At 45.9% G+C, this 22,238-nt stretch overlaps 1 protein-coding gene and 1 pseudogene across 5 annotated transcripts in view; one reads left to right on the top strand and one right to left on the bottom strand.

Moving 5' to 3' along the window:
- kra (basic leucine zipper and W2 domain-containing protein kra) overlaps positions 1–21,960 on the top strand; it is a 30,638-nt gene extending 8,678 nt beyond the window's left edge. For all 5 annotated transcript variants that reach the window (XM_084606762.1, XM_084606765.1, XM_084606763.1 and 2 more), the window contains exons 4-8: positions 229–650; positions 1,281–1,367; positions 7,237–7,386; positions 13,888–14,230; positions 21,206–21,960. In XM_084606762.1, the coding sequence (XP_084462888.1) occupies positions 229–650; positions 1,281–1,367; positions 7,237–7,386; positions 13,888–14,230; positions 21,206–21,225 (1,022 nt within the window). In that variant the 3' untranslated portion in view covers positions 21,226–21,960. The remainder of the gene's footprint in view (positions 1–228; positions 651–1,280; positions 1,368–7,236; positions 7,387–13,887; positions 14,231–21,205) is intronic.
- Positions 16,823–18,865, bottom strand: LOC146185835 (uncharacterized; annotated as a pseudogene).
- Positions 21,961–22,238: the final 278 nt, after the last annotated feature.

Here is a 22,238-nt window from a genome sequence, read left to right as displayed (position 1 = left end):
TTTCTGAATTACGCGTCAGAGTCCTAGTTACCACACCCTGATCGGCCGCATTCTAGCGGAGGAAAAAAAGCTAGAACACCTGTGCACTAAAATGTCGATTTTTCGTTATGCCATGAAGGAACTGGCCAGACTGCAGTAATGAGCGTACGAAGCCTCCTTTGTGTTGCATTCTTGGCCGAAGTAGTTGCCAGCAACAAAGCTAAGGTGGTGTGTGTGTCACTCCTGCAGCACCTGGGGGAACCCTGATAGTGGATGTGGACTCGGCCAAGCCATCGCAGACCGACACATGCGTCTTCGCTGCACCGAACAACATGGAGGTCCTGCGCAGCTACGCGCAGCTGATCACCAAGCTGATTCGGCGCTACAAGTACCTGGAGAAGACGCTGGAGGAGGAGTTCAAGAAGGTGCTGATGTTTCTCAAGGGCTTTAGCGCCGAGAACCGCCAGAAGCTGGCTCGGGTGCTGGCGGTGCTCATCGCGGGCGGCCAGGTGCCGGCATCGGTGCTGCAGAGTGCCCTGCAGGACCACCTGGTCAAGGACGGGCTGGCCCTGCAGTGCCTGCTGGACGTGCTGCAGACCTGGCTGGACGAGCGGGACCCGTCCACCCTGTGGGCCGTGCTGCGCAAGGCGGGCCTCGACTCGCGCCTCATGGTCAGTTTTGTACCACTCACACCGCATGCCTTTTGTCTTCCAGCTCTGCTTGGGTATTGATAAACTGATAGACATAGACTTGCTGTGAGACGTTCGTGAAACATGACTTTGGCAGCAGAATGAACTTGTTTTGAAGGTTATCTGCGACGAAAATTTACTTTGTCTAGAAATGCCTCCTAAAGGGACAGCCGAAGACACCTCTATCATAATTTTGGTGAGGAAAACCAGATTATATGCATGATCAGCGGACGATATGACACGTGGGCTCGAGGTTGTAGAAAAGCAAAATGGCACCAGCGTTGTTAGCGTTTTCGGTAGTTCTTGAGTCGCGAATCAAAAGAAAAAGTCCGGAAAATCGAACGAGAAGGATTTCAAACATCCAAAATTTTGGTCTGTGTTGTACATTGACTCTATGGAGTGCGTGGCGGGGCCATGGCAAGGTCCGGATTTTCAGGCAGGTCCGGAAAATGGGCATCCGAAATATCGGTTGGCGACTGTATACTGTTCTATAGCGTGTACATGATGGGTGCTCGCGGAACCCACTGTGAGAACCCATGCCTCACTTTTTGGCAGGGATAACTCGTTACAGGTATGGGTGGTCCCAATCTGACATGTGGTTGCTCTTTGCAGGAGTTCTTTCCCGTGAGTAAGAGGAGTCCAGAGAACTTCACGGCCACATTTAAAGCACACGATATCTCACAGCTGCTGGACTACCAGGTACGACTTTTATTGTTACTATAGTACATTAAAGGCACATTATTTCCGCTGTCAAGGACCAGGAAAATTGTTGAAATTATCACATGTTGGTTAGAAACCACTGGAGACAGTTTGCATTAAGTATATTGATAGAACGAATTCTTTGTACATCTGAGATAATTGTGCACCAGAGACAATATTTTGCAACATCTTTTAGATTTTATAATTCTCTCGTCATTGGAGAGGTGTTGACGCGGCTGAAAAAACTTTGGTGATATGTTAATGTGTAGAATCAGAGAAGATACTTGGTGAAGCTTGCGGTAGTTGCTTCTCTGGATCTTTCGCGCTCATAGAGGCAAGCAGTGCCTTGAATCGCTTTCTCGGAATCGCTCTCTCACGGGGACAAGCCCTGTTAGCAACCTCCCCATATTCCAGTATGAGTGCAAGCGCAGGACTTTGACGAGGACCATATATATTAGTTCTGATGAACTTCTACATTTCTTCCGAAGTCTTCTCTTTTGTGAGCCATCTCTCTCTCCGTACGTTGGTCTTTCAAAAATATGCACCCATGCATACCCATGCATGGTGTTGTCACATATGTTCATGACTATTTCAATGGTGAAAAAAAAAAAAGTCAACAGCTTTGGCGAACCGCACTCGGAAGCGGGATGCCGAGGTCGACGTCTGGTTGTCTTATAGATGAAAATATGTTTCGTGCTGACGCCAGCCGGAAGATGTTTCTGCCTGAAAGGCATTCCAGGAGATCAGAATTTGTTACCTTCAGAACATGGACAATATGTACATGTCACCATGCAAGCGAAGCGAAACGATTCAGAGAAAGTGAAACCTACTGGCGGATGCCCATTGCTGTTCCGGTAGTTCCGGGCTGGATTGACGCACTTCGCGTTCGGTGCTGAAATCTGACGAGTTGAAGTTGTCATCAGTACTGCTGCTGTCTTAGCATGGTGTTTTTGTAGAACAGCGATGGCCGATGTCAACGCCACTGCACACACAATGAACGCCGATATCCAAAACTTGAGGGGTTCTCCTTAGAGCCGCTTCGTGGCAAAAGCTCAAAACAATAAATATTTCATGTATTACTCACTGGCTGGTGGTAGGTGTCTTATGAACTAGTTTTTAGCCGCTCGGAAAGCAGTAAACATGCGCTTGCAGCTATCGATAGCGGGTTATCGATGGGAATAAGCGTGGGCAGGAAAGAGTTGCCGGGAGATGTGACGGAAAACCAAGAATGTCATGAGCTGAACTTTTTTTTATCAGTGAATGCATTGAAAAATTTGTGTCAAAATAGACCCAGCGGTTACGAAGAAATCCGAACAATCTCTGCAGGTGGCCGGAAAAGCAGTCTTGAGAAAATGGTGTCCGAAATCGCACTTTTGTTTATCAAAAGGTACCAGGGTAGCAGTTGTCCTGTCGTTATCAACATGGGGGTTCTTGAAGGCCTTGTCTCGGGACTGAGTGACTACTTTTCTCTAATCTTTTAGTAAGACGTCCTTTTCTGCTGCTCTATGCAGAGCATGTTCCCTAATTTGCAGGCAAAATGCTGCATAGTATCCTGCATTGTACTTGCTTACTGTCTCGACAGCCGCATCTTTTGCAATCAGCAATGCCTTTTCACCTTTTGCCAACAAAGACCAAATGGCTGAATGCAGGCTTTCAGCAGTGTTTTATTTTCTCACCTCCAAGACATTGGCTGAGAAGCTGGACATCAGAAAGCCTGGGCATGAACAAACAGAGAAAGTAGGATGCATTAGCGTGCTGACCCACGGCTCCCCTTAATCAGTTACTCCACCCATGTCCGAATTAAGGGTGGAGGCTGTTCTGAAAACTGTATTCACAGGGGATTCCGGCGTGGATGGATGTGGAAAGGTCAACAGCCGTTTCTTACCTACTAGCGTTTCTTTGAAGATCAGTGAAGTAAAGCTCACAAAAATTTGTCCGAAAGGGAAGAGACCTGCAGAGCGAGAATACAAAAGACCGGGCTAGATGTTATGTGTTTGGACCTTGCCATGCATTTTTCCTTTCCCCTCTGGGGGAGGGTAGGCCAGCTGGCTGAGATGTCCCCCCGTCCGGAGATTAGAGAGGAATTCCGGTGCCCGTGTGAATACCGCTTAATTGGGCTACTGTCCAGGGTATGTCATTTTAACTCTTTCCCTACCGTGGGCAAAATGGCCTTTTTATGTAGGTTTCAGTAGATTTCTTTTTCTGTAAAAACTGTCTAAAATTTTATGCAACACACGAAAAGAAAGCTAAATAGATTCACTTTTTAGGCATACAACTTTGAATATTACCGTATTTACTCGCATAATGATCGCACTTTTTTTTTTAAATACTGACGCAAATTTCGGGGTGCGATCATTACGCGGGGTAAATTTTCTACAAAAAAATTTTTGAGCACTGAAAACGCAAACAAGTTGCAGATCAGACGTTTTAGAACATATATCTCGATTACAACCAAAAATAAAAGCTGAATAAGGCTTACCTTCGCAATAAACACGCACATTAAGCATCACATGGAGTGCACAACGCCCATTTATTTTTTTTTCGTCAGTACTCTAATCAAAGTCTGAATCCTCGCCATCCTCGCTTTCACTGCTGCACGACTCATCGGAAACGGCAGTGTCGTCGCTGGGAGCATCTTCACAATCCCACAGGAAGTAATCTTCCGTTCCATCCAAAGCGTTAGATATGCCTGTCTTCTTAAAACTCTTAGCCACTACCTCGTCGGGGGCTGGGAGCCGCTGGCACGACGACGTCCGCTGCCTCAGGGAAAGTCCGTTCCGTCGCATAAAGCGAGTCGTCCAACCGGAGCTAGCACGGAAATTCTTTGCGGCAATTCCCAGCTTCCTGGCAGTTGTGCGCGCCTGCGTCTGTATCATTTCTAATGACACTGCACAACCATCCTTGCGCAGGTCCCTCATGTATTCTAGGACCGCCTCCTCAACACGAGGGAACTTGCCCGTTTTGGGTCCACGGAAAGCTCGCCGTGTCTTGTTCATAGCCATCAGCTTCTCGCGCTGCTTCTTCCAATAGCGTATCCTCATTTCGTCCACGTCGAAATGCCTACCAGCAACGCGGTTGCCATGCTCCAGTGCATAGTCGACAGCCTTGAGCTTGAACGCGGCGGTGTAACTGGCATACCGCCCCATGGTGAAATGGCGTAAACTCGCACAAAAACACAAAGCACGCTGTCATACCGCCCCATGGTGAAATGGCGTAAACTCGCACAAAAACACAAAGCACGCTACGACGCTGCCGAATTGCAAAATGGCGAACGCCGCAAAACGTGGAATCATGGGAACTCCAACGTTACTAGACTAGGTTGGGAACTCGTCGGAATGCATTCGCTGCGGGATGACTGCAGATCAACCACCAGGCGGCTCCATGTTTGGGGTGCGATCATTACGCGGGGAATTTAAAAAATGGAATTTTGACCCCAAATTTCGGGGTGCGATCATTGCGCGAGTGCGATCATTATGCGAGTAAATACGGTAAGTTGAGTTGTTACACACAATTTAAAAAAAAAACTGATTTTAGAAAAAAAAAAGTTGATGAAATGCTCTTGTAAATAAAATTACAAAAATTTAAAAACTTTTTCGAGATATACAAAATGCAGAGCATTATATTGGCCACTCCCGTAGTGAAAAAATAAATGTTCAGTATTGAGTAGTTTTCTTGATGCATCGATGTGAATGCCACCATTCTCGTATGAGGCTCTGGTGCTGCCGCATGCTCGAAGTGTGTTCAAAAATAGCTGCCTCGTCGAGAAAAAATAAAAACTAACAAATTCGAAGGTTCACTTACCGGACTATACGCTAGATGGCGTAGCGTATTCGTCAGCGACTCTGAAAGGTACAAAATCTGCATGTGAAGTCATTGTTAGCAGGCCGGAGTGCAGCTGGTTTCCCTCATCGGGATCGGAACTGAAATATGACGATAATTGGCAGCATCTTCAGAGTCTGTTCTGCTTGGGTCATCAATAAAAACGATCGTAGATAGTGCGAAATTGTCAGATTTGCGCCTTTCGAAGCGCGCGTCGTCTACGCGTATGCTGCCATTCCCGCATGCGACTGTGATGCTACCGCATGTTTGGAGCGTGCTCATAAATAGCCGCCACACGGGAAGAATGTGAACAGCATCAAAATCAAAACTTCAGTTATCCGGCTACACACTAGATAGTACAGTCGAACATCGTTATAACAAAGTAGCATCGAAACCGTAAATTAGTTCGTTATATCCGATATTCGTTGTAACAGTAGACATGATTATCGGCTGACAAATCCACAATTTGGCTGCCGCGAATATTCAAGATATACTAAAATGCATTATTTTTGGCTTTGAACCCACTATACTTACCTGTCTCCTTGTGGCATTTCAAACAAAATAGACCAGAATATGGATTTGGCAAAACGAATCTGCGTTCATTTATTTAAAGAGTGATGTTACCTTCGTCTGGTGGCTTTTCACAGCATTCCGCAGAATGAAGTTTTCCACAATGTCCACGCACGTGAGGGCCTTTTCTATTTCAGCAGTTTCGGCCGTAGGGAGCCTTTCCAAATAGCCTCTCAGCCTCCTGGCCACGTCCGCGGTGTCCGCACTGTTTATCGGTGGTTCATCCCGTTCGTCTTCGTCACTTCCGCTATCGCTGCTGCTGTCATCCTCAGGCAACAAGACGCGATCCACAATTTTCTGATCCGTCAGCTCCGGCGCCACAGCCAAGTTCTCATCGGCCTAAACGAAATCTTCAAAATGCGATGCCTGGGAGCACAAGTCAATCCCAAGTTCTGTCCAGCTCTACCAGGTTTTCTGGCTGAACTTTGTCTTCAACTGTAGGCAAAACAAAACCGGCATATGCAAAACAGTTCCTTATTGTAGATTGAGTCACCTCATTCCATGATCCATACAACATTTCGAGCGTCGTCTTGATGTTTATGGTTGTTGACTTGCGTCGATCAATATCGAAAGCCAGCCGCATCACCAAACGCTTCCGGTAATTGCACTTGAGCGAACGGATAATGCCCTTGTCCAACGGCTGCAAAGCTGAAGTTGCGTTTGGTGGCAGAAACACCAAACGAACTGCCTTCAGCACGATAGAGAGACTTTGTGTGCAGAGCAGTTGTCCAAGAGCAAAAGGACCTTCCTCTGCTGCCTCTCCATGTCCTAGTCGAAAGCTCTGAGCCAGTCTTCGTAAAGTTTGGATGTCATCCAGGCATTTTTGTTGGAAACATACTCAACTTGCAAATTCCGGACGCCTTTCAGGCACCTCGGATGTGCAGACTTGCCGATGACAGTGAGCAGTTTTTTGTGTGAGCCGTCCATGTTCACGGCAACGACAACCGTCACCCGGTTTTTGCTCTTTTTGCCTCCATGGCAGGTTTCGTTCTTGACTGCCAGCGACCGCTCTGGCAACAACTTGAAGAACATGCCGGTTTCGTCCACGTTGTATAATTGTGCTCGTCGTATTGCTGGAGCAGAGGTTGAAAGTTCTCCAGCCACTTATCACACAACTCCGCGTCAACAGCATAACCTTCGCCAGACAAAGTGTGGCATGCAATCTCGTGCCTATCTTTCAAACGTTGTAGTGAACCGCTGCTTGCACGGAAATCATGTCCCAGTGCGCAGGCCATCAAACTGCGAAAATTTATTAACAAGTCAAATTTTAGGAGAAATCAGATTCGGAGTCTACATTGCCTTTTCAATCACTTTGCAAAAAGATTCTGCCGAAAACAACCTCAAAATGAGCCAAAAATTTATTTTCCTGAATGCTGGTGGCAAAAAACAGGCAAAATTTCTTTGTTTTTTGCAATGGTGTAGGTCATTTTTTGCTCACGAAGGCGCCGTAAAATTCTCACGACTGTCCTATTGTTTGCAGAAAGCACAGGAAGCGTCGAGCGTCAAGAAGGACCTTCAGCAGCAGGTGAGCAACCAGCTGAAGAATGAAGTGCCCGTCAAGGAGATCATCCAGAGTGTCAAGGAATACATGACCAAGTACTTACTGCCGGAGCACGATGTAGCTGTGCTGGTACGTGAAACCTCCTTCCGCTTGTCAAAATCTTTTTATTTACTACCCTGCAGCGATGGTGTGGTGGTTAGGGCATTCGTCTGCTGTGCCCACAGATGCAGAATCAAACCCTTGGTGGCCGCTTTTTGATGGAGGTGAAAGAATAGCAAGGCACCCATAGGCTGTGTGAGGTGGTCAAAATTGCCGGAGCCCTCCACTATGGAGCCTCTCATAGCCTGAATTACTTTGGGTCTTTCAACCTCAAACTAAACCAAACCAGACCTTTTCATTTACTGCTTAGAAAGGGCTTATGCACTAAATTGTGGCCTGTTGGGTTGAATTTACGGCCACTGATAAGCCTAACCGTTAGGTTACTCGATTACTGTGCCCAAAGATGCGAGATTGAATCCCGGCTGCAGCAGCTGCTTTTCGATGTGGACGATAAGCTAGGCGCCGTGCTGCCCAATGTCAGTGCATGTTCCAGGTGGTTGAAGTTTCCTGAGCCCTCCACTGTGGAGTCTTGCTAATCAAACCAATTGATGAGCCTGCTGCAGTTTGTAAATAGAATAAGCATAGCTGCAAAGGTTGTTTTGCATTACTGCTGTTAATCGCTTGAGTGAAAGTAGCAGGCTGAAACATTATTTGCACTCCTCGTGCTGGGGTACCTCAGCTGCAGCGTAGTCACATTATTCATACAAAGATTTTTTTTTTGCGATACTTTGGGATGTACGAGCTGCAAAATGCTAGGGGCCCCAATTCTACACTATTGGGGAACTTTTAACATGGTGTGAAAAGTGTCAGCTGCATAGCCTTGGGCATCTGCTGACAGTGCAAGAAATAGGACTAATTGCCCTTTTTGTAATTATCAATATCGAACTCATTATAGAAATACTGGAAATTAATTACATAACAACCAGTAGCGACCTCAGAGCTGCGAGCAAGTGCCGAGAAAGCCCAGACTTGGGGCTCCTGCCATTCCTCCCCCGCTGAGCCGAACGCAGTCATCTTGGTATTGTTTTTGTAAATTCTTTCGCTTTCCTTTGCCACCCTCAGCAGCAGATTTTAAGTTTCTTACACTTGGGAATTTGAGGCTGCAATGGGATAACACGGGGGATCGGGCAACTGCTGTTGGTTGCTGCATGCACTGACGTGATGGTCTCCGCCAGCTTCCCCTGCCCGTCATCTGCTTCGGCTTTCTGCTCTCGTTGTTGGCTGTCTTTGCTTGTTCTTCGTGTATTCTCTTCGCCTTTTGCCATTTTTGCAATTACTGTTTTTACAATCTCGCCATGCCCTCCTGCTTCGTGCAACATGTCAATCATTGCGTGGTCGCTCACGATGTCTCGAGATGCGACACGCGTTTGGTGCATGCAAGCAAAGGCTGTCCACATGGTGAAGCACGAAGCCTATGACTGCATCAATGCCTGCTGCGTCCTAGCATCTGCTACAATGTAACTTAAGGGGAGATGCTACTCGAAGACACTTTTTCTTTAATATTTGACTTAGAGCTATGAAACTCTGGTTAATAATTCAGTTTTTTATGCTGATTTCAAATCTGCAATTAGTTTTATTGTAAGTTGCATAGTTTTTGTTCTGTTCAGTGACAGTGTGTAAAATATACACTCTTTTGCCCCCCTTCTTCGTCATACTAAACTTCCATAAACACACATCGTTGATGGCTCATTTTGATCCATATAAACTGTAGAGTGCCAAAAACTAATAATAAAGTACATATAAAGTATGCTAATGACGTGAAAAATTTGAACCTGGCAAGTCTACATTGTCAAGACACCACCATGTGGTAATTTTTTTTTTTTTTTTGTAAATATTTGATCAGCATTTATTCTTGAAAGAGATAACGGCACTCCTCACACCTCAGAGAAAATGTGTGCAAAATTTCATTCAGATATGAGCATCAGAAGTACCAAAACCATGAAGGGCAAATGCTAAAAATTGCCCAAAATTGCATTTTGAGAAAAATGCATTTGAAGTTAAAATTGCATGTTTATTTAAAAAAGAGGGCTTCAATTCCTATCAAACTTTGGAACACAAGAGGAAAATTGTCCATAAAGCAGCCACTGGCACTAGAAACTTCCTGCAGCATATGTCGCTCTCTCATGACCTTTGCGAGTGGACTTCGACATGTGCTTTTTTTCTTCAGTGTGCGGCGATTTGCGTTCGCTTCCGCAGTCAGCTTCAAGGACATTTGTTTCTGCATTGTTATTTCTCTGGGTGTGCCAAGCTATGATGCATTGGCTTCTGGAGTCCAATAATTGAGGAAAGTCGCATTAGCTGCTCATATCCAGTTCCTATAAAACAGGCCGCCACAGCAGCTTTGACGTTGACGGCGAAGCTTTCATCCGAGCTCCCACTGTCAATCTCTGCTCGCATCCTTGCTCGCATCCTTGCTCGCATCCCTGCACGCCATAACTCGCCGCAATCAGTATGTTGGGGAAAGCACACATTGCGGGCAGGCGGAGTTCTCACAGAGTAGTTCAAGAAACGAAGCGAGTCTGCGCTTTGCGGCCGATTCCCGAATACTGGAAGTCCTGAACGCTGGCTTGGGCAAATCGCGCCGCCCACAAGAACGTTCACCGCTGCCAAGTCAGTAACTACAGATGACGCCTTATCGCAGGCTATTTCCTCACCTTAGAAATGCCCAATCTTTTTTTCCGAGGCACTCACACAATCTAACGCCGCTTCAAATTCCTCGGAGGCATCTGAAACGCTGGAGGGATCGGCGTCGGTTCCACTAGGCCTAACTGCCACAGGTCGAGTTGTCACTGGACGAGCCTTCTCTTTCGATTTTCGCCGACGTCCTCTATATTTGTGAACAGAACGGTATTTCACTCCTCGGCGACTGCACTGGTTCAATTGTGCTTCATCCATGACGAAGATAGTTGCCGAACGATCGTCACTCGGAAACGCACCTCGACGTAGCATGGAGCCAGCAAGTGGGCTTCGCCACATGCGCGCACGCGGCGGCCAATGGCGAGGCTTGATTCGTACCACGTGATTTAAAAACCAGTCGCAGTGCTCGAAAAACGCGACGTAGGCATGCTTTTTTTTATTATTGCTTGCGTTTTAGACGCCGGGCAACTGTGGTGATTGGGAGAATGCGGCTTGGCTGATCTCCTCACGTGATCCGAAACGGCGATCAACTGCGCTATGCCGACCGCGGGACGCTCGAAGATAGCATACTTTCGGTCATTTAACTGCCACCGTGTGCTCTTTAAACGTAATTTCAGCCCATTTCCTGTTTAAACTCAGCTTTGATTTTTATTTTCATGAAAGTAGAGATACTAAACTTGACAAAACAAGTAAAAACAAAAAATCAGTCATTTTCGAAAAAACCCGCGTTTTTCGACCCGCATCTCCCCTTAAAAAGCAAATTTAGAAAAAGGGCCTTGTGTTCTTGCCCTGTGACACCTATCTGGAAATTACCATGATGAATTTCACAATGCCAACGCATTGGGCAAATTCTCCGTGCCTGAGCCCATGTGACCCGTATGATATACTCCTGTAACTTCAGAAGCAGCCTGTACTGCTCTATAAAACTTAGTAGTTGTTCAAATGTTCATGCCGTGAGCCTACACTAAAAATTTCATTAAGATATCTCGACAAGAAAAATAAAGTTGACATTCTTTTAACCTTCTAGGGCCGTTTTCCTAGTTTTTTTTTCCTATTTCTGTAAGGAAGTGCTGCGTAACGCGAGCCTCTGTATACAATTGGGCGAGGTAAACCGCGCGGAAGAAGTCGCCACAGGCCACCAGCTAACGGCCACTTGGCTCTTCCACTAAGACCCAGTAATACTACTCCCGACAATAAAGTTTTTTCTCTCTCTTTCCTATTGTGGCTCCTTAGGACAACAATATCGCGGGAACCACTTATCAGATAATACAGTTGAACCCGGTTATATCGAACCAGGATATATCGAATTTTGGTTATATCGACTGTAGTCAAACGCTGAGCTAGTTGGTCACACCTCTCTTGGAAGAAGGCAGCAGAGCAGGTAACAACACAAAGCGTAAGAGGCACACAGACGCACACGCAGCATTGTCCTTGTGTGCGTGTGTGTGCCTCTTACGCTTTGTGTTGTTGTTACCTGCTCTGCTGCCTTCTTCCAAGAGACATCAGATTTTCTTGAGGTTTCTTCAGTCTCCATAGGTCAATTTCTGAGAGCGGAACATTATCTTTTTTCAATATACTGTGTCCGAATTTATTGTTAATTTGGTTATTACAGGTCTAATAATAACACAAATTATGGTGCTGAGCTGAAATGTTTCAGCAAAGAAATTTAGAAAAAGGGCTTCGTTTTTCCCTGGGGTAAACCATCCAAAAATGACCATGAAAGAAATTCTAAGTGCCAGCACACTTTGCAAGTTCTCCAGGCCTGCCCTAAGGGACTTATGTAAACCATTTCGATATACTCTTCCAACCTAACTTGAAAACAAGTGATCCGGTTCTCTTGAGCCGGTCCGGTTTCGTCTCTTATGTAGAGTTTTGACAATATTATCATTTTAGTTTATTTTTTATGAAACATTCTGGCAAATTTCCATAAACATGCACCAATCGGTAATAAAGGTATAGTTTTGTTTTATATACTGCCAACTTTCAATTGTTATACAGTCGAACCCGGATATATCTGATTGGAAGGGGATTGCGAAATAGTATGGTGTATCAATAATTCGGCATACAGAAATAGACTTGAGACGCCACTTGAGATCGTGAAAAATGATACTGTATCTGTCACGTAATCAACCCACTCTCATAATGAACCCAGCGTCTACTTTTGCCCCAAGAATTTGAAGAAACAACAAACGTTTGGTGCCGCATTCCTTCGTTTTGGCCGTCTCGTCCACGGCTCATATATTGACAGCGCACCTAGATGCTAAGCAGCTATAACATCGCGGCATGTTTATTTTTTTTACTAATACCTTTGATAGATCCTGCGGTGGCAGGGAGCAGACTTGACAGAGTACCCATGATGGCTTGATTGCACAAGCCTGGTTTGATTTATCACGCCGCGCTGGAGGCAGGCGTAGTCCACTGTCACAAAATCATTGGAAGGCGTGATAGCTGCAAATGTCGTTTGAAGCAAACAAGGCTGAAAACAGGTATCATCGCAGCTGACCGCGTGCTTTTGTTGATTCATAGATGCAAGAATGGACGATTCTCGCAAAAAAAAAAAATGCAAACCTGCCAAAAAGCAAATTTGCCGTTTACGCTGCGCTGCACATTCAGCACTAAGGATGACTCTTGCAAAAGAAAAGAATGCTGCTTCTTAACGTCAGCAACCGCCTAGCATACTACGCTGCATGTTACGCACGACGAGGATGGTCGGCGTGCTCAGGGAAAACAAAAAAAAAATTGCTGCTTAACGTCCGCAGCCGTCATAGCATAGGCTACGCCGCACGTTCAGCACAATGGTAATGATGAACGTTCAACTCGCACAAAAAAAAAGTCAGCTGCCGCGCGCAGAGCGTTCACAACACACATTAAAGAACGCTTCTGCCACGGGCTGAGTGGGTTTGTCCGTGCATGCGTAGTGCGTGCTGCTGCGAATGAAGACCGTGAAAGAGAGAGGAAGTGGAGATAAAGCTCGGCACACCTTTGCGCTTGCTCTATCGCGTTTTTTCTTTCTCCTGAACACCACGGCTGCATTAGTTCCCTCTCATTCCTTCATACACATGGATTGCAAACGTCACATGCTGGCGCGCTCAGCAGACGATCACTGCAGATGCGCGCGCCTTCGGAGAAAGGGCGCGGCGCTGCCCTAGACCAGCCGTCGCCGAACTTTGCCCTCTCATTCCCTCCGCGCGTGGTTTGGAAACTTAACGCTGCGGCATATGGCTGAATGTGATGCGATCGTTTTTGGGAAAGGCACACCGTCCAATGCGTGGTGCGGTGTTCTATATATCGAACGACCGGTGAAATTGAGTTCGATATGCGACGCAGCTTTCCTATACTTTTATATGGGATTTTCAAGGGGATATTTCGTGAGTTTGATATAATCAAAATTCGCATTATCCGGGTTCGATATATCCGGTTTCGACTGTATATGGTTTATTTCTACATAAGGGCAATGGGAAAGCTGATAAATCCAAAGAATTTGATTGTTATAAGCGATATATCGTTGCGTCTGGTATCATTATAAGTGGACTGCACTGTATACGTATCATGATAGGCATAGTTGTCAGTTAATTGCAAAGCAGTGTAAGCTGTGGTTTGGACGCGAATCTGGTTAGACACGTTGAGCAGTACGCTTTTCCAGTGCGCCAACATGGTGCTTCCGCAAGAAACTCATTGTAAGGTTTGATGCAATTTATCCATGCTTGGGGTGACCTATAGATGAGCTATTGCCATTTCTGATGCATCGAATTCTTTTGCGGTCCTCCTAGAGTTCCAAGCATCTATAGCTCTCTAGTCTCTGCGCTCTGTTTGAGGGTAGTTTGTGCACATTAATGGTGGTTATTTGCTGCAGGTTGCACAGCATGTGTTGATTGGATGTTGACATACTTGCAGCTGTGGACGACCCAAATGTCAGGGATGGACTGGAACAAAAAGGAAGAGCTGGTGGCGGACCAAGCCCTGAAGCACCTGAAGCAGTACACGCCCCTGCTGGAGGCATTCACCACCACCCCACGTGCTGAGGTGGCCCTGCTGGTCAAGGTGCAGGAGTTCTGCTACGACAACATGAACTTCATGAAGGTGTTCCAGAAGATTGTCATCCTCTTCTACAAGACGGACGTACTCAGCGAGGACTCTATCCTCAAGTGGTACAAGGGGGCCCACTCGCCCAAAGGCAAGAGCGTCTTCCTGGAGCAGATGAAGCGGTTCGTCGAATGGCTCCAGAACGCTGAGGAAGGTGAGGGTCACCCTGTGTAGCTGTATTCATAGGTATGTGGAAATCACAGTTCCAGCACACGATCGAAAAATGTTTTTCTACATTTCAAGCGGAATGTCTAAGGAGAATTGCAATATTTGCAGGGCGCAGGAAAATTTGCAAACCTCATGAAAAAGTTCTGAATATGTCTTGCTCGAAACATGCAGGTGTATCGTACCATAAAAACCTGAAAACGCTGCCTCTGCTCGCGCAAGAATGCTTTTTACAAAACCGGCACAGCATGATCTGCAGCTGCATCGTACCATAAAAACACTCGTGTAGTATGAGGTTTATGTCCCGATTTTATCATGTCAGATTTTCACCTGATATTATGCTGATTCGAACAAATTTCAGCTTTAATTTGCAGTTTTGGCCTCTATGAACCAGTGCTATCGGCATCGGGCTTCCAGCGAGAGTAGCGGTGGCGTCGGCCGACTGTATCTATTACTTCGGTTACGCCATGCTGACCCCACAATCCTCGCGACCACCGTGTTTACGACACGCACGCGGCTGGGAGGGGGTCGATCGCACCTCGCTCGATGTAGGGATGGTGACAGGTCCATTTGGCATGTTGCATGGTTCTCTCACTGGCTGTCTTTGCCGTCAGCAAAGCAGCGGATCATTGCCAAGTCAAATTGTAACTTATCAACGTGCAACATCTACTAGTGGTGAAGAGCCATTAGTCGAGACCTTACTTTGACCAAAACTACTCTGGCAGAGTTTTGAAGCTAGCACAAACCGCCGATTCAGGTTCAGCATAGCAATGTGCCCTAGTTTTCCGTTAATCATAAACTGTATCTCCCTTCTCTGCTGGGCATGATGCCATCTTGCGAATGGCGAAATGAAAAAGATAACATCGAAATCATCGTTCTGTGTTCCATTTTACGGTGCCATCTTGGTAGAAAAGTGTATTTTGTGGTTTTTTTTTTTCAGGTAAGCAGACGACTCATCCCAAGTATATTAAGTATATGAAAAACACTCTAAATAAGTAACCGTTGACCACGGTTGTTCGCTGGATTCATCTCACTTGGGACATTTTGTCACTTTCCAGCAGTCAATATACCATGTCATCGCTAATTTAAGATCGCATAGTTTGCGTTGCGATTATGGGGGTTCTGTTTTGTAGACATGCTGCTACAACTGAATTCGTCCTAGCACTTACAGTAGTATATCTAGCTTCTTTTATGCCGTCGCAATTCGTGGTTGTCCTTTACTAAGCCTAGCATTTTGGTGCTCCTGAATAGCTGACTCTCTCATTCAGCATAGCTGAACTTGAAAGCTATGGTGAGCGCATCACTGGATCATCATAATTGAAAAAAAAGTAAATGATAAGAAAGTTAGAGGCGAAGGCATAGATAGTGAATTGTATCATCATTTTTCCGGGTTTACCTTTGCCTTGTTTTCCCAACTCCCCCCCCTCCGCGCCGCTTACCTTTAAATCTATGCTTATTTGGAACCTGCAGAAGGAAGTTGTGTAATTCCCTTGATGTTCCTGTACGGTCTGCAAATTGCAATTGCAGATTAGTCCGTGTCAGCACCATGAAACCTTTTTGCTGCATGGAGTGCCACGTGGGGCAATGTAGACGTGGCTTAATCCCCACAAGACATCAGAATGTATGTTCTAGGCATCTGAGCGTGCTTACGGAAATCCAGGTTTGCGTCAAGCGCAACAGTCATTTCTCATACCATTGCTAGCTGTAAAAAAACTGAGCATTTCACCGCTCGCACGGTTGACAAAAAAAGTGGTTCTCGGGTGCACATCAGGGAAGTGTTCTCGGGTTCGGGGCTTCAGCGATCATTGCATAACTATGTATCATCTGCCGAGAGTCCTCTGCTATCTTTTTGTAGAAACTCTTCCTCCATACCTCTAAATGCTTCCAATATCCTGCACTTGTTGAAAGTGTGGCCAACGAGCTGTCTGGGAGTGCCGCTAAGGAGTGAGAGGTCTGGGCAAAATGCCAAGTGCTGTTTTCGTAGTCCCGACATTATGAAAGGTGCACTCAGTCTGCTTCCAGTTTTGTGCGTGCCACCAGCACCGGGGTCGTAAGGGCAGCCTAGTGGTATGGTTTTGAAAAAAAGCATTAGAACAGTCTAGGGACGCCACTGCTAGATAGTATTTTCTCCCTGGAAGTACTGCTAGATAGTATTTTCTCCCTGGAAGTCCGATACCGATAGCAATGAAAATAATGTGACCAGAACTGAATTTAGGCTGAAATCGTTCTATCCTCATATAATACTTGGTAAAAATTTACATTCTAAAATAAGGGAGAGAAAAACCAAGAAATATATACAGGTTTTTTATTGTGGCAATTTTGCAAACTGAACAAAGTTATTCACAGTGTCAGTCTGGTTTCTTGTATCCAACTTTTCAAATGAATCAAAAGTGTCATCCTCTGGAAGTCCTGTCCTTGGCATTGATGGCACATACTTTTTGTTTGGCTAGACAAAGCTGCCAAAAGCCTAATGAGAAGTACCCTTTAATTTAAGTAGAGAACAAACCTTAACATTTCTTTAGCCAGTGCTACCATCAGAAAACTAGCTGCAGATTTGGCAGACGGAGCAAGTCTGGTTTCAGATTTGCTCAGTGTACCCCTTAGATAAGCTTTGCCACATGTTGAAAGTGACATGAGTTTGCTTGCTTCTTTTAAGGGGAGACACTGCTCTTTAAACTAATTTTGTTAGTTTTTGTTGCACATAGATGAAAAATTTATGCCTGATGTATTTTTGTATGCTGAACACAAATATGCAATCTGTTTTTATCTATCTTGTGTCAATTTTGAAATATTTGTTAATGACTAATCATTGTGCCCAAGATTTTAATTAGTTCCTGATCAAAAAATGATTCAAATTTGATATCTGTGTGTTCTGCAAGAGCCAGAGTGTGCAACCATACCATTCTTATAATTTTGGCCTCCCTGGCATAGAAGTTATAGACTTGCCAAATACATCCATCAAAAATTGGGAAAATTTCAACAAATAACTTACTAATTTAATTAAATTTCAAAGAGGAATTGTTATGCTTTTTAGATCTTATTGCAGAGAACAATTCATAAGCTTCAAAATACAACAAGAATTGTTCCAATCTGACCACCACATCTGGAGATATCTTGGGCAACAGTATGTGGAGTGGTTAAAAAATCCATTTTGAGAAAACAAGAAAAGAAGTTTGAAAACAAGGCCGGAGTTTATTTGCTGCAAATCAAGGCTTGTACTTCATTGCAAACTGTGTCAGAAGCCTCCAGGAACATAATCACTATCAACAGTTTTCCCTTGCTTCCTTTTCATGGCACTCCGGAAGTTTTCAGCACCTGCATGCTTCCTGTCCGATGCAGCCAGCCGGCGCTGGTCCTTCTCGGCACATCTTTGTACCAATATGCTGCTTCGTTCAAGTGCAATTCTTTAAGGATAGCCTCAGTGGCATGCTCTTTCCCAGCATTGAATCTGGCGACAGCTTCCCCTACTGCACTCTCAACAGTGTAGAGAGAGGCATGCTTGGTTTTGGGTACGAGTGACCATATCACAGAGTGTAGGCACTCATTTGCATTTTGCGTTTTGCCTCTCTGGCAACGCTCAAGTAGTTTCTTGTCGGAGAGGCGTGTGTATATGGGTAGCAATGCCTCAGCGACATAGTCTGGGAGGTTGTATCGATGCTTTGGTGCTGGCTCCTCCTTCGCCACAGCCTTGTTGTGGTTTTGGACAGAGCGAATGATTCGACCTTGCATCTGTCGAGGTCACATGATGATATGTTGCAAGAACAGCATTCTTCATGTCATCAATGTTGCCCTGGTTCGCCTTCAGAGCCCGCCCATAGTAGGTGGATAATTTTGCAATAAGATCCCCTGTGAGCTTGCCCTTTCCACCGAGACTTTTCTGGCTATCTCCCTTATGCTTTTGCAGGAGATTTCTCAGAGCAGCGCCCATGCGTTTGTGAATATGGTTAATGCAGTCTTCTTTTTCGATTTCCACAAAACCATATACCTTTTCTTCGTGCAGGCTGTTAAAAGCTCGGCTATCGCCGTCGCACAACATCGTTGTATAGCGCAGGCCATGCTTTTGCAGTGATCGCCCAAACAGTATTCGTGCAGCCTCCACTTCCATTTGCCCAGGCTTGCTCAAACTATTTTTTTGGCACTGGTGGTCAGCTCGCCACTGCTCATAGTGAGGGTCATCTTCTTTCGGGCCCAGCTGGCATCCCAAACAAAAGTTTGAAAGCACCACAAAATCGAGCACATACCCGGTAAACAGCTCAATTACTGTGCCTACGCAGATGTGAGAGGAGTGGCCCCTTGTCAGCCACGTTCCATCATATGAAACCGCAATATTGCCGGGGTTTCCGAAGTTTAACTCGCTGTACACCGATTTCACGGCATCGGCGCACTCGCTCATCACATGCGCGGCAGCGTTCAGCGCAGCAGGGTTAAGTTTTTTCTTCACGTACTTCTGGAAGGTTTTCGGGTGCAAACCACGTCGTGAGACGTTCAGTGAAGAAAAAATGTCATTTAAAACTGTCTGCCCGTTCCCTGTGCTCATCACTGCACGAGTAGCGAGCACATTCACTTCGAAAGGGTTGCAGGTCTCATTCCCACCTGCTCTCGGCGAGCTCCATTGCGCATCAAGTTCACCGCAATAATCGCAGGTTAAAACAAGCTTGACAGCTATTCCGTACTCCCGGCCCGTCTTCGAAAGCGTCACAGGGCTACCGCACTGCTTACACTGCGCATGCTGGAGGAGTTCGTTCACGGCTGCGAGGCTTAGAACGGTGAACGGCGTCCCGACTCCCGGCGTCTCGTCTCCCGGCCTTTCGTTGAAGTCCCCCACAAGGCGCTTGCGGCGGGTCGCAGACATGGATGAAAGCCTTCGCTGTTCTTCTTGTGCGTGGAGATCGATTGCCGCTTTTTGTGCATCGGAAAGAAGTGGCGTATCGACGCGCACTGTTTTCGGCACCGCGACGGGCGTCGCCGCCGCGCATGCCAACGACCCTTCTGACGCACTGCACTGCCTCGTCGAGGTGGTCGTTGCTGCTGCTGCTGGCGGTTCCGATGGCTCCTCACACGTCCGAGGCCGCCGTCTTCGTTTTTTGCCGAAAGCGTGCGCCGTTCGAAATTTCCGTTTTCCACCAGCCATCGCGACGGAGAAATGCGGTCGAAATGCGGCGAAATGCAAGATGGCGAACGATCGGAGCAGCAGCGTCTTTGTGTAGCAGACGATTCTGCCGGCGTCCAATCGGAAAGCAGGATTTGTCCCACGTGATGCAAGAACACCAATAGCGTGCGAGATTTTAGTTTTTTCTTGCGGCGGTCTAGCTCCACTGTTGCCAGACGGAGAACTGTTTCCCGCTAGGAATGGAAAATAGAAGAGAACGATACCAAGATGGCCGCGCTGCGCTGCGCCGTTGCCGCGGGGCGCGAGGTTGAATTCAACTAATCTTGAGGTCTTTTTATGAGCGAAAATTGTCGTGTTACTGACTTTAAAATCTAATAACGCAATAAATACTAGTCAGAGGACTATAATATTTCAGGAATGGGTTCTTCAGAACCTCCAGATTCCAGAAAAAAATAGTTCAGAAAACCGAATTTTGGGCGATTTTTCGGCCTCAAAGAGCCGTGTCTCCCCTTAACTAGTATGGTTAAACACTGTCTTTAAGAGCACTTGAAAGGAGAAATGAACCTTTGTGCCTTTCTGATGATGACACGCATTTTAAAAGTAGCTCTGAAGAACAAACACGTCTAAAAAATTTGGAAGTTGAAAAGGCAGGAAGAAAGTATTTGCAGGAGCACACTCAACTGTGTTAGACAGTTTATTGCAACGCTCATTTTTTACCCAGGTAATTAACTAAAACTAACCGATGAGTCCGAAGCTGTGGACAAGACTAAATTATAATGGGTTTTGAGTTTCCTAAAGCCCTTCAAAGAGAGGAATTCTGGCACTTTTTCTGCGCGGAAGTGAAACTGGGCACATCAGACGTGCAGGAGGCTTGGTGCAGATGTACAGACGTGACATCCGGTGATGACATGATGTACTACAACAATGAACTGCAAACAGATTTCGCATAGTACAGTTACCGTGATGCACCACTGTACGTTCCACTGCGCATGCCTTTTTAGAGTGGTGGAGAGAAATGAAGTGGATGGCATGCCGCAGCAAAGTGGTGTTAAAATTTGGCACCATAATTATTGCAACAACTATACTCCGTTTCATACATGAAGTGCAACACTGCCAAAGCTACAGCTCTTGTTTGCGCTCTTCGCATCCGCGATGAAAAATAGTGCCTGCTCTTGACGAGAGCAAATAATAGTTATTTTGTCTGAAAGTTTATGCATCTTACATTTGCCATCAACTTCATATAGAGCAGATTCGGTGAATTGGTATGTTTTTATGTCTATTTCGTTCGTGTCTCGTTTTCGCTGCCCGCAACCTTGCTAGCTGTGCCACTAGATGGCGCTGGCTGTGCCCTCTGCGCTGCGCATCTCTTTTTGAGAAAATAGTTCGTCGGTGCGCCGCATTTTTTCTATAAGATCCGCACTGCGAAGATGTCTAGGCACGCGAAGCAAGTTATTGCAAACATGTATGCTTGGAATAGAGCCCGTTTCCGCAGGAACCATTCGGCCACCAAACAGCGCGTAGTGATACGCCTTTTTTTTTTTCTTGCGGACTGCTTGCGTAGCTTTCACTGCGTTGCACCTGATGTATGAAACGGAGTATAGTCCGTGGTGTCGCCTCTGTACCGAACTTGCTGTGAATGTTGTGCTCAGTTTTGATTTTGTGCTGAAAAGGCGGTCAGATGTTTTTCTTACTTTCAAAAACTATTGTAGCATTGTCTTGTTCACGGCTTCAAACTCTTCGTTGGCACTAACCATCCTGACTGTGGTAATTTAAATGTTAGTGGGTTTTGCTTAGTTTGAAAAATCTGCCGGGCTTAAAAAATGTTTGTGCCGCTGCGCATTTTGTCTTTTTCAGAGTCTGAAGGGGAGGACTGAAAGGTTGCCTGTGCGAGCAGTGCATGCCCAGTCAGTTTCCACGCCCACCCTGCTGTCCTGCCCACCGGGGCAACAAGAAATCAAGCACAGTGGACTGTGGGGAGAGGGGCAAGTCTGGGCCACTGCCATAAGAGACGCACCTTTCTCTTCTTCACCACCTCCACCAACAACTAGACTGTGACGACGATCACCACCAAACCACTACTATGCTGCCGGCGCTGCTGCCACCTCATTTGAAGAGAAATGTTGTTGCAAGAAGACTCGAGGGCAAGGGAAAGGGAAAAGGAACGAAAAAAAAAAAGATGCCACTGAAAGGAGCAGTTTGCCTGTCTTTCTTTGGCCAGCATGTAATTGGAACTGAGCAGGTTCGCACACAACTCAGATTATTTTTATAACGAGGCTGTTTCTCTTCTTCGTCACTGACTCCTGTGGTTCAGTCTCGCTCATTCTTAACTGCTTTCTTTGTCCTTTTTGTTTGTCCCCAAACGCAAAAAAATTTACCCTTCCCCTTGGTCCTCTTCGATTCTTTCTTGGTGGTGCTCAAAATTGTTTTTAGTTTGATGGTCTGTGGATTGGTTGGGAACGGCGTAAAGACTTTACCTCATCATCTTGTCCAGTGTCTTCTTTTCCTTTCTCTACTCCTACATCTTTTATAAATAATTTCCTCTCTTTCTCACTCATGTGACCTTTCATTTCTAACAAGTGTTCTGAGAAATAAATCTTGTTAACTTTTGACCTTGCTCTGGCTCTGGTCAGTGGCGCGTGTAGCCAGGTTTCATCCGTCTTGGGACAGGACAGTCGTAACATTGTTGGGGCATGTCATACTGGCACCTTGATGGTTGGTACTGCTGCAGGCATTTTTTTTCGCTTGTGCAACTGGCCTGTGGATCTTGGCTAGCAGTGACAAAGAACACTATGTTAGTCACGAGCATGCACAAAACACAAAGTTGAGCATTGTGCGAAATTCATTATTGCTTTACGATAACTTTCTGAAAGCATCACGACTGAAGTTG

The sequence above is a fragment of the Amblyomma maculatum genome, chromosome 6 (assembly GCF_055883805.1).
Source record: "Amblyomma maculatum isolate TAMU_Amacu chromosome 6, ASM5588380v1, whole genome shotgun sequence".
Lineage (NCBI taxonomy): Eukaryota > Metazoa > Arthropoda > Arachnida > Ixodida > Ixodidae > Amblyomma > Amblyomma maculatum.
Note: the sequence above shows the minus strand (reverse complement) of the source record. Positions and strands in the feature narration are given on the sequence as shown.